The sequence below is a fragment of the Pongo pygmaeus genome, chromosome 5, assembly GCF_028885625.2.
Source record: "Pongo pygmaeus isolate AG05252 chromosome 5, NHGRI_mPonPyg2-v2.0_pri, whole genome shotgun sequence".
Classification (NCBI taxonomy): Eukaryota; Metazoa; Chordata; class Mammalia; order Primates; family Hominidae; genus Pongo; species Pongo pygmaeus.
This window is the reverse complement of record NC_072378.2, coordinates 99,389,466-99,401,101: the sequence shown is the minus strand read 5'-3', so window position 1 is coordinate 99,401,101 and position 11,636 is coordinate 99,389,466. Positions and strand designations below refer to the sequence as shown.

Sequence of the window (11,636 nt, the reverse complement as noted above, 5' to 3'; positions counted from 1 at the left end):
ATTGCTTATTTCGCCCTATTTTTACAAGTGAGGAAATTGAGGCAATAGAGAAACTGGCCCAAGATGCAAAGCTACTAAGTCACAGAGGCAGGACTAGAACCCAGGTCTGTCTGAGGTATTTAGGTTAACAAAACAGTTTAATGCCCAAACTAACTAGGTTCAAGCAATCTAGAGTCTTTCACTTCTAAAGAAAATGAATACGCCTCCTATCTTTAAAAAAAAAATTTGGTACAAAATATTCAGTTAGAATCCCAGAAACTTCCAGTGGCGTTAGCATAACCCTCAAAGTTAGTTGTGGTCACCAAGATAAGAAGAGTTGAATGGTGGGTGGCAGGAAGAAGAGAGAAGGGGATAGGAAACAGAAAGAAATAATCTGAGAAACACTAATTCAACTGAGGCACTTAAACAATGTTATTGTTCCTGATTGTATATCACTGATATGACTTTGTCATTAAAATGAATAATGGCATTATGTATGATAGTATGCACATACATGAACAAATATATGGGTTATCTGAGGCAACCTATGGAGAATTACTCATGACTTTTGATTAAGAGACACTTTGTTCAATTTTTTTGTATTGGAATCTATTTTAACAACGTCTAGAAGATATCAATTCACAAAGGGGAAACAGAATATTGGGTCCTTTGTTTTATTAAATTCTAAATGTACATCCTTTAACCAAACTAATTTTAGATTTATTTTTTGAGATGGGGTCTCACTATGTTGCCCAGGCTGGAGTGCAGTAGTTATTCACAGGCATGATCATAGCACACCGCAGCCTTGAATTCCTGGGCTTAAGCTAGCCTTCTGCCTCAGCCTCCTGAGTTGCTGAAACTACAGACATGAGCCACTGCCACCGGCTTATTTTTAATTTATTTTTATGAGCTATTTTCAGAAGTTACAGGAGTTGGTACTGAGCCAGAAAACGGGAGAAGGGAGCAATACTGTTATAGCTGATAAAATGTTTCCCATGTTTCCAATCTGGGCAGTCTTTGTCACTTTCCTTAAGAACTCATATGCTCTGATTTCAGAAAAGCTTTTCCAATATTCTTCTATAGTGGACGATTTGGTTTGAAGCAATAATTGCTTCAAAGGGGCAGGACCACAATACTAAGCAGGCAGCAAGAAGCTCTGGGCTCTTGGAGCCGATTTAGCAGGCAGATGCTTGAATTCACTTCTAGTTCTGTGTGACGAACTGTGAACCTAGTGGGGCAAGCTGATGATCCTCCTCCATGGAAAGGAAAGAGTTGCAAGAAGCATAAGAACCTGGCATAGTATAGGTCCTCAATCAATGGTAGTATATTTGTCACCATATTTACATGTTGATACTTTTTCTCTCTCTCTCTCTCTGTGTGTTAGCTTTCTTTTACAAAGCGAAACATTTTCTGGTCAGCTGACACTAAAAACCTATAATTCCTAGCATACATTTTCTCATAGAAGAAATCTTGCAGATCACCACCAATAGAAATCACATGCCCTCACCTATCCATGCCCCCCTGCTGTGATGTGCCAGAAAATGTTCCACCAGCCACCAGGTAACTAAAGCAGTGTTGCCAACAGGAAGACAAGGTGAAGACCTGCAAATCATTCAGGATTCAGAAAATAAAGGGCATTTTTAACTGAGTTAAATTATCAGAGTCACATCCAGACCCTTGGGTGACTGGCCAGAATCTTCAAACTGATCTCTGAAAAGTGCTGCGGACATGGGCCCTTCGGATACCTGCCCTTAGCTAAGGGGTTGACTGATCCTGCACTTTCTACAGTGAAATCCTCCCCAGAGTGTATATGGGGAGGAAGATGGGTGCTTTCCAATTTTAGTCAACAAAATTATATTATTTATCATATCTGCCCATTAGCTAGCATTTTTTTAAAACCAGTAACTATAGTCATTGCTTCTAATTTTGCTGTTCTAATTATGGGCATCCCAGTGACCTTAAAGAGTATGCTTTCTTCTCTGTAAGATAGGACCAATACTGACAGCAGAAGATCATTGGAAGAAATACATGGGAAAAAGAAACTTATGAGTAAAGCAAATAGATCAGCACTTCCAACAAAACAGACCCTCCTTTAGTATTTGTTGAATTAATAATAAAATATATGAATCATAAAAGACACTGAGTAAGTTTTCCTTTTTTGCTTCCCAAGGAAAGTTCTGTCAAAATGGAACACAACAAGAAATAGTGATTCTACAGTTCCATACTTTTTTTTTTGACAATATGTGGGGTTTTTCTTTTTGAAGGTCATGAACTTCTTTCAGTAACCATGAAAGCATTTAGCATAATTAACAATGGTTTTAGAAAACAATTGTTTTGCCTGATGTTTGGGAGCCTGTGAAATGCACATATTGAAAATGGTATATTTCCCTGTTATAATACAACATTGCTTAACATTATTTTATGAATAGTCAAAGTATTCAAGTCTCCAATGATTTACTTTATTATGCAGTCTCCTCGCAAACTGTTTTCAAATTAAACTACTTCTTTAAAATATCTGCTGAAATCACTAAGTGAACAAACTCTCATTTGTATCTTTATTTTTCTTAAAGATTGCACAATCTGGAACCAAAACCAAAATACTATATCCACTGTACAGCAGTCATTATAAAACAACACACGCCACATTTGTATTCTACCAAATAGAATATTTTCTTTAAAATTATACATTGTGTGCTCTTAGATTCATGCTTTAGATATTTTACATTTATCATTATTCTTTCATAAATAATTGCAACTTGACCAATTTGTACACCTGCTACCACTATATATTCAACGGGGCAAGGCGTAGTCTTTGACATGAGAACAGATAAAATGGAAACAAATATATGGACGTCACATCTACCCAATTGTGACTAGTGTTTTGCCTATGCAATGAAATGCTAATGTAAAATACACACACAAAACGTCGTTTCAAAAGGCACAATTTCCTCCACAGAAAAGTACAACTTAAAAATACGTGGCAGTTAAAATCTGCGCCCTCGAAGGCGCTGTGACGTTCGCACTGATGTGATTCTGAACACCAAGAGCAGACCGCCTGGGCGGTTCAGGGTGAGCTCATCCAAGAAGTCCAGAGGCCCGGGGTGCGGAGGTACTGGTCGCCCTCGAACTGTCCAGGTGGCCAGATTTACGCCACCTCTGAACTGTTGCCCTGAGTTTCAGCACCAGATGTGGGACCTCTCACTGTTTCATATCTGGCGCCCTCTCAAAAACAAAAACGGTTTTGTCCACTGGGTCCCTCTTCCCACCACCAGGAGTTCCTCTTCTGAGAGAATAAACCCTCGACTCCTCTCTGTCCTCACCCCGCCCCTTCCCGGGAAGACTCGTTACAAGTCGCGCTCCCCGCCTCCCCCAACCTCGGGGTCGCTCTGGTCGTCTGTGAAGCAGACGTCCACGTCACTGTCGTCGCTCTTGGGATCCCCAGGCTCCGGGGGATAGCCGGGCTCGGCACCCGGGCCGTCGCCCGCTTTGGCGAGCAGACTCTGGCCAGGGTGGCGGGACTTGACATGTCGCTCCAGGTCCCGGCGGCGCACAAGTACCTTGCCGCAGAACTCGCAGCGGTAGGGCGTGTTGCCCTCGGCGTGCAGCCGGATGTGCTTGTTGAGATTGCTGGGGTCGCCGAAGGGCCGCAGACAGACTTTGCACTTGAGTGGCTTGTAGCCCGTGTGCGTGCGCATGTGGATCTTGAGCCCATACTTGCGCGAGTACAGCTTGCCGCAGTAGAGGCACAGGTGGCCGGTCTTGGGCTTACCTGCGCCGCTGCCTCCGCTGCCGCCGCCCCCGGTGCCTCCCGCCGCCGCGACGGCCGGTGGCAACGTCCCCGAGTCCAGGCGTCCGCGACCCTTCCCGGCAGCCATCTCGGACAGCTGCTGATTGTGCATGGCGATCTCTCGGTCGATGCTGGCCAGCGAGCCCAGCTCGGCGGGGCTTAGGGCGGCCGCTGCGGGCCTGCTGAAGTAGGAGATGGACTCCGGATACTTCAGCAGCCCGCCGAAGTGCAATTTGAGCGGGTAATAAGCGGTGGTGGCCGGTGAGCCGTAGAACAGCTCCCCGTTGTAGACTGTAAAGGTCGGCATGACGGCGGGCAGGTGGCTGCACTCACCACCCGGATAGGCTTTGAGACCGCCAGTGTCGAGGGGCGGCAGCGCGCAGCGCTCGAGGGGCAGCCCGGGCGCAGGGGGCAGCTGCGCATAACGCGCTCCCGGCAGCGCGGCGGCTGCGGGCGGGGCGCGCTCCACGTGCTTGAAGACTGACGCCTCTTCCGGGGGGACGGAGAGCAGAGGGAAGCCGCGCAGGGCCCCAGAGCAGGGCAGGCCAGGCGGCGGCGGCGGCGGCGGGTCCCCCGCGAGCAGGCACTTGGGATGATGGTGGTGGTGCGCATGGTGGTGATGGTGGTGACCCGCGCCGCCCGCCGCCGAGTTCTCCCCGCTCCCGGGGCGCCCGCACGCCCGGCCCCCGCCCAGCAGCCTGCCCAAAGCGAGGCCGGCCCCTTGCTTGTTGCTGCTCTCTTCCCGGTAGGGGTCGCCGTGAGCGGCCGCCGCCGCCCTCTCTAGGCCGGCGGGCTTGAAAGCTGAGCGCACGCCGGGGTAGAAAGCCAGGCTGCCGACCCCCGCCGAGGAGCCGCCCACGATGCCGAGGAAGTGCCCTTGTCCTCGGGCGGCTCCGCTCATGTCCAGGGCACGGTCCAGCTGCTCCTTGCCCTTTTTGGGCTGCCCCCACTTGCCTGGGGTCGGCGAGGTGGCCGAGGGCGCGGAAGAGGCCTCGCGCTTGATGCCCTCCCGCGCACCGCAGGCCTGAACTGGTGGCGGGCCCTGGGGGTGGGGTCGCAAAGTTCCTGCCTGGGAAGGCGCGGTGAAATCGGGCGCCGGGGGTTTTGGGGAGAGACCGAGGCCATCAGCCGCTGGGACGGCGCCTTGGCGAGCCGCGTGTTCGTGGTGCAGAAAGGCGCCGCCTCCACCGCCGCTGAACACGCAGTGGAAACGCAGGTGTGCCTTAAGGCTGTTGGGGTATCTAAACGTCCTCCAGCAGTACCAGCAGATGTAGCGCTCCTCCCCTGGGCAAGAAAGAATGGAAAAGCGACCCGGTGAGAGGCGAACAAGCGAGACAGAAAGAAAGCGCCAGTGCACCCAAGGCAAAGCCCAAGTTTCGACTAGCGGTATGGGGAGAGGGTGAAATATAAGTTCGGTAGCCCTACTGTATCAAGGACCTCGAAAAGCCCCAAATGGCCAATCCTTATCAGTGTCTCCATCCTCTGGGACTACTCAGAGGCCAAAAAAGGTGACGGGGCCTTTCCAACGAAGACTTCCTCCAGGCCATCCGAGCAAAATCTTCGTTGGAAGGGCAGCACTCAGGCAGGCTGGCCGTGTAAGAGCAAAGAGCAGCTGTTGCTTTAAATCAAGTGTTGAGGCTGTGCAGTGCCTGGGCCCATCTGTTGGCGTTTGCAGAATAGGTGGCGTATGTCAAGGAGTTTGGATAAACTGAACAAAGACCAATCTAATGGTCGTGAGCGCCTCATTACCAGGCGAGACAATATCCTGTATGTATAGGCCATATGTAATCATTCCTTTTCATAGGACAATGTCTTTTGTGTCCCCTACCCACCCATTCCACCCCCTTCCAGCCTTAAACACTTTGCCTGAGGTTTTCCTGGAGCGTGACCAAATGAAGGACCACATAGGGACTATGATTTGCCATTCTTCAAAATTATTTGTATTTTTATTTCCTCTTTAACCCCATTTAATTTGCTGGGAGAAAAGAAAAAATTCTTATGCCCTGATACTCTAAAAAGGGTGATGATAATCTAAGAAGGATGATGTTGCATTGTCTTGTCTTGTCTGCCACTTGGTAATTAATTAACTCCTAGATAGCTGCACAAATCCAAGCTTAGTAAAGTCTTTGGAGAAAATATATTAGTTTTTTATTATATGAATATATATAAATGATATAGATCGATAAATAAATATAGATACTCAGCTTTTAATAAGTGCAGAATTCTCTACCAGGCACCATATACGTGTTTGGTGTCAAATCTTTTTTTGTGTTTAGTATTATTAGCATCAGTTTTTTCGTTTTGCCCGAGTTTGTGAACACAATCAAGAGACACATATATGAGACATTCTGATCACATACTAGAAGTTAATTTCCACTTTAAAAGGTCATATTACTGCTGTAGAGAGAAATGATCTTGCAGTTGGGTTTCTTTTAAAATGTGGTTGATTGATAATACTGAAGGAAAAGATGGCTGTGAGAAAGAAGTTAGTTGAACCACAAGGAAATATCCAAAATATACATCAGTCTCATAAAATTTAACAGGAAAGTTAAATTCTCCCTCTGCATATACAAGCAGCTCAAACTTCTGAAATATTACTACAGAAATAACAATAGGGAAGAATTCCAGATCTTTTTCCCTTTATGTATATTAACTTCTGGGCTTGCATAACACAAGTAGCTCCCACCCCCTACCCTGTAAGACCTGTGAAAACTCAAGTGATAAGCACTGCATTCCAACTGAGTCGAAGGAGAGCAGAAAGAAAAATGGGGAGAGGAGTATTTGCCGATGACACCCTATCCTAATTGTTTATAGAAGTCTTAGATAAAACCATTTCAATGTTCTGTTACCTTGTACTGAACATTCATGTAAAATGAACCTTGAAAAAAAGAGAGAATAGACCTCCTGGGTTCTCTTGGTGGGTGTGTTGTCTTAAATAACCTTCCTTCTAACTTCAGAGCCTTTCTCTCGCTCATCACCCGTTTTGAAAGAGGGAGTTTTCAGAGTCTGCCGCAGAATGACTCAGCTCAATGCAAAGCCACATAAGCTTTTTTCTTAAAATGAAGGGGCAGTATTTTCCTCCATCTTACTATGAAATTGAAACCCACTGAAATTAGCTAGTATTAGGAGAATAGCAGCTATCCCCATTTATTTCTTCCTTTTTCCAAGCTTTAAGCAGCGTACGTTTAATGTATACTTTTTTTCAGTTATCCTAACCAACTGACATGTTCTCCAGACTCTGAGATCCAAATCATGCCAAGAGTATCAAACACATTTAACAAGTGACTGCCTCCTCTTCATGTAACTCTAAGGTGGTCAAGAGTTCAAACTTCTCCAAGCTGGGGAAGTCAGGGTTCAAAATCACCCATGCCTTCTCACCTCCAGAAAAAAAAAAAAATGATGTTTATTTTGACATCTGTTACCATATGATGTTTATAAGCTCAATTGGCTGAAAGGAAAACACAAGGACCGCTATTCCAGTTGTTTTTGTACTATTTGGGACTACCTAAGAAAGGGTGTTCTCTGTAGAAACGGCTGGCTACTAAAGGTTAGTGGCCCGCCAAATTCTATAGTGGCAGATTTGAGAGTTCTCCACTATGTGGCTTTTATTATACTTCTCTTTTTACTGGAAGAAGTTGACAAGAGAATGTAATATAATGTGATGCAAGGAACAAACTATCTTAGGATAATTTGAATACTATACATACAAAATAAACAGAATTAACTTACAGAGGACGATGATACTTTAAAGTAAAGTGACTCATTGTTTTGAATAAACTTCATTCTGTGTTATTCATGAAGTGTTTCCTAATTCACATACTTGTATTAATTTCTCTAAACCTATTTCTAAAGGGATGAGATTGAGCAGGCAATTCAGGAAGACAGCATGTTAGAATATTTCACAGCATTCATTATTTTGATGTCAAATAATAAATGTGTCTTTAGGAGAAATTACAGACAATTGTCAAGGAAAAAAAGCCATGGAAGCTTTGTGTGTGAAAAGGAAGTCTCCAAGACCTCAACTATTCTAGCACTTCCTAAACTTCTTTCCACGGGAAGTGTTCTTCAGTGTTCAAGGGTAGGTTTAAAAATGTTTTTCTGTTTAGTTACTGCACCTTAATTTGCATAAATCCGCTCTTGGCTTTGAAGGGATCAAATAAATCTGAGAAGAAACTGGGATACATCCCAGATTCAATTTAAGTAGGCAAGGGGAGATGAATAAATGCCACTTAAATGGAAGGGTCTCAGTACCTGCCAACTGACCAGCTGTTAAGTACCGTAATACTTCTAAAATGCTGTAGAAATGCACTGCTCTCCTGGAAAGCCAGTGGAGAAGAAATGTCCATGGACTTTGTAAAAGCATTCCAGGTTTGAGTTATACTCTGTGGAACTCATGATGTAATTACTGTAACAACAACTTAAGGCTCCTTTTTTATTTTTTATTTATTTATGTATTTATTTATTTTGAGACAGGGTCTCACTTGTCACCCAGGCTGGCATGCAGTGGTAACATTACGGCTCACTGGAGCCTTGACCTCCTGGGCTCAAGTGATCCTCTTGCCTCAGCATCCTGAGTAGCTAAGACTACAGGCATGTACCACCACACCTGGCTAATTATATTTTTGTTGTAGAGACAGAGGTCTCACTATGTTGCCCAGGCTGGTCTTGAACTCCTAGCCTCAAGTGATCCTCCTACCTCGGCCTCCCAAAGTGCTGGGATTACAGGTGTGAGCTACCGCGCCTAATTTTTTTTTATTTTAATTGAGCAGATGGTTTCTTTGAATATGCAACAGAAAAAGGATGGCCCCTTTAAGTTCATAGAGCCTACTTTTTCCCCTGCCATTGTGAGCCAGATTACTACTATCACTGTTATCGTTTATGGTTGATTTTAAGGAGGTAGTGGCGACCTCTCTCCTCTTTGCCTTGAAATACAGGGAATGTGAATTCCATTTTACATAGGTTGAGCTATGTCTAGGGACTCGCTTCAAGACAGGAGGAGGAGGGCTGGACTCTTGCCCATCCACGCTTTTGGAGTGGGTACCTTTCTCGTCGTGAGTCGGAGTCGCCGTGGTGGGGATGTCGAACCACTGAGCTAAGGAGTTAGAATACCACACTGTCAGCTCCTCCCCTGGCTGGACGTCTCGCAATGCTCGGTAGAAGATCTGGGTCGCAAGGAATAGAACAGTTCAATGTCATTTCCTGGGTAATCAGTCAAAAAGCAACCGAGAAGAAAGGTTCAAATCCCGATTCTGATGCTGTGTGACCCTGGAGAAGCTACTGGAGCTCTCTGAACTTCACTTCCCTCATCCTTCAAACGGAAAAACAATAGTAGCTACCTTAAAGGGTTGTCGAGACATTTAAATGAGACGTCTAGCTAAAGCACTTTGCTCTTAATATTTTTGGCCACCGCAGGGACGGTTAGGTAGACTGAATTGGCGGTGGGGAGTGGGGGGTGTGGAGAGAAGCCCGCAGTACCTGTCCTCCGGGTAAGTCTGCAATAGCTTCCAGAGTCTGTTCCTGGGAGTTTCTGGCTGCCCGGATTAACCCTATCCACTCCAGAGCGGAGCCCCCCGACTCGTCCACCAGCTCCCCTCTCACCATGCGCACCTGCAACACAAGCAGTGGTCGTTCTCCCCCGCACCTTGGCCAGGCCCACAACCCAGACAGAAAGTTTATCCTCCACCCCCACCCAACACAGGAAAGTGGTTGTTTTTGGTTTGGCCAGACCACTATGGGCTACTGGGAGGAGGAGAATTCCTTAGAACCTTGCTTGGGGGAGGGAGAAAGAGGAAAGTCTACCTAATGCTAACAGTACTCCCACTTCCCTGCGCCCCACCTTGGCAACACGGGGAGGGGGGAGGGGTGTTGAGAGCATCCTCCCTGAGTGCTTAGGCACATCTTGTACCAAGTTGTCCCCCACACCCTACCCCAGCTCTCCCATTTGCAGTTCTGAGAGCAGCCCTAACACCACGGTAGAGACATTTCTAGATCAGTCCCAGGGCCCAGAGCGTCTCCCCGACAAACAAACAAACAAACAAATTATCTCATGCCTCCTGTATTCTGTGTGCATCGCACCTAGGTGCCTGTGAGCCCTGCAGCTAAAGTCTCGGAACAAAGCCCGAGCGGGGAAAAGCTTGCCCGCAGCTGGCAGGCCATTTAAAAGCAATTAAAATGCGTTTAAAGAGGAATGCGCGGTGGGCACCAAACCCTGCTTTAGACTGTAGTGGGGGGGCGTGATTGCAGGAGGAGCGAGGTGCAAGTCCCGCTGGCTGGACACCGGAGCTTTTTACTAGAAAGCTCCAAGCAAGGCAAGCTAAAGCCAAGGAAGCCAAAGTCCTTCCTTCTACCCCAGACTTCTGCCTTTATTTCCCTGTCGCTGTTTGCCGACCTTTGGCTCCTGGGACGCCCCCAAAGCGGGCGAGTGCTTTAAGTCTCTCTGGTCAGGGGTTGCGACGGTGTGTGGAGTGTGGGAGTCAAAGCTAGCGGTTTGGCCCTGGCGCCTCCCGGTTGGGACTCTGGACTCTCAGAGCCGCGCTGCAGGCGCTCTGACCCTGAGCCCCGCGCGAATGGGCGCCCCTCGCCCTTGGAGCCCGCGTCAGAGCCAGTACCTTGCTCATCCTCTGTCCATATGCCGCAAACCCACAAGCCGACATCGGCAAGGGGAAAAAAAAATATCTGAGGAGGTTCTAGGAACTGAGAGCCTCCCAAAGATTTTTTTTTTTGGGAAAAAAATTATTTTAGGGCGAAATTAGGCCTCAAATTAACATATTGAAGGGCAGAAGGGAAGAAAGGGTCTCGATGCCCTGAGCCCCCAGAAAGAGGGTGCTTTTGCAGAGAGATCTGCGGACAGCGTGCGAGGGTGGGCTTCTGGCTTCTGACTGAGGAGACCCGAGAGCGCAGGGGAAAACACAAGCTGCGAATGGTCCCGGCACCTACAGCTCTCAGTGCACCCCACCCAGGGCTGTCGCCTCTCGGCCACATCCTCTCCTCTCAGCCCGACCCCGTCCAGCTCTCACAGTTAAAGAGGCTACTTGCTCAGAATAATAGGAGTCCCCTTCCACCTGGCAGAATTAGCAGGTAACGACCAATCACTCCCTTCCTCCACTTTCTCTCGTACCCCTTTCCCGGGTCAGGGCACTGAGAGGCGAACGGCAGTGGGCAGAGGTCTGAATGGTCAATACCTTTTTCTTAGGCCCGGGCTCCCTGCGGTCTGACAGGTACTTGCCCAGCTTGAAGGTACCAGGCACCGGTCCGAGGCGCAAGCCGGCCGGGATGCAGCAGTCGGCACTCACGCTGGTGGCTGGAGCTCTGGCGGCTCCGTGCATTGTTGCCGCCGCCGCCAGGCAGGCGCTCGGGTGCTCCAGGTCCTTGGAAGGGCGCGAGTGACAGAGCTGGAGCTGCGCGCTCGCCAGGGAGCCGCGCCCCGACGTGCGTCCTCCACCCGCGGAGTGACGCGGGCGAGCATGCACTGCGCCTTTTCAATCGGGCGGGAGGCTTTTGGCACCGCTAGCGCAAGGGCGCGGAGTTTGGTGAGAGAGTTGCGCCGCGAAGCAGCTGCAGAGTCCCACCCGAGAGGGTCACATGGAGTGGTTCCCTTAGCCCCCCTGCATAATCGAGGCCTCTGAATGGCTAGCACACAATGGTCCAGGCGACCTTCCCATTCCTAAAAATCCAATTTGTCAAGGGCGAAGAAAAGGCACTGGTGAATCAAAGGTCCGGCGGGACCATTAATCCTCAGCATGGGGTATTGTCCTCCAGACAGTTACGATATTTTAAGTGACAAATCCACTGTATAATTTCTCCATAAATTTTACTTCCTTTTATTGTTTCCCGACAAACCAGTTTTGGGAAATAAGTGACTACTTTAAGT

At 47.8% G+C, this 11,636-nt stretch overlaps 1 protein-coding gene across 1 annotated transcript; it reads right to left on the bottom strand.

Moving 5' to 3' along the window:
• Nucleotides 1-2,520: 2,520 nt before the first annotated feature.
• On the bottom strand, nt 2,521-11,292 carry PRDM13 (PR/SET domain 13). The gene is made up of 4 exons (XM_054492540.2): nt 10,948-11,292; nt 9,242-9,373; nt 8,808-8,928; nt 2,521-5,050 (listed from the first exon to the last, which is right to left on the bottom strand). Exons 1-4 carry the CDS (start codon nt 11,089-11,091, stop codon nt 3,324-3,326), a joined length of 2,124 nt encoding a protein of 707 aa, XP_054348515.2. The 5' UTR covers nt 11,092-11,292; the 3' UTR covers nt 2,521-3,323.
• Between the last annotated feature and the right edge of the window lie 344 nt (nt 11,293-11,636).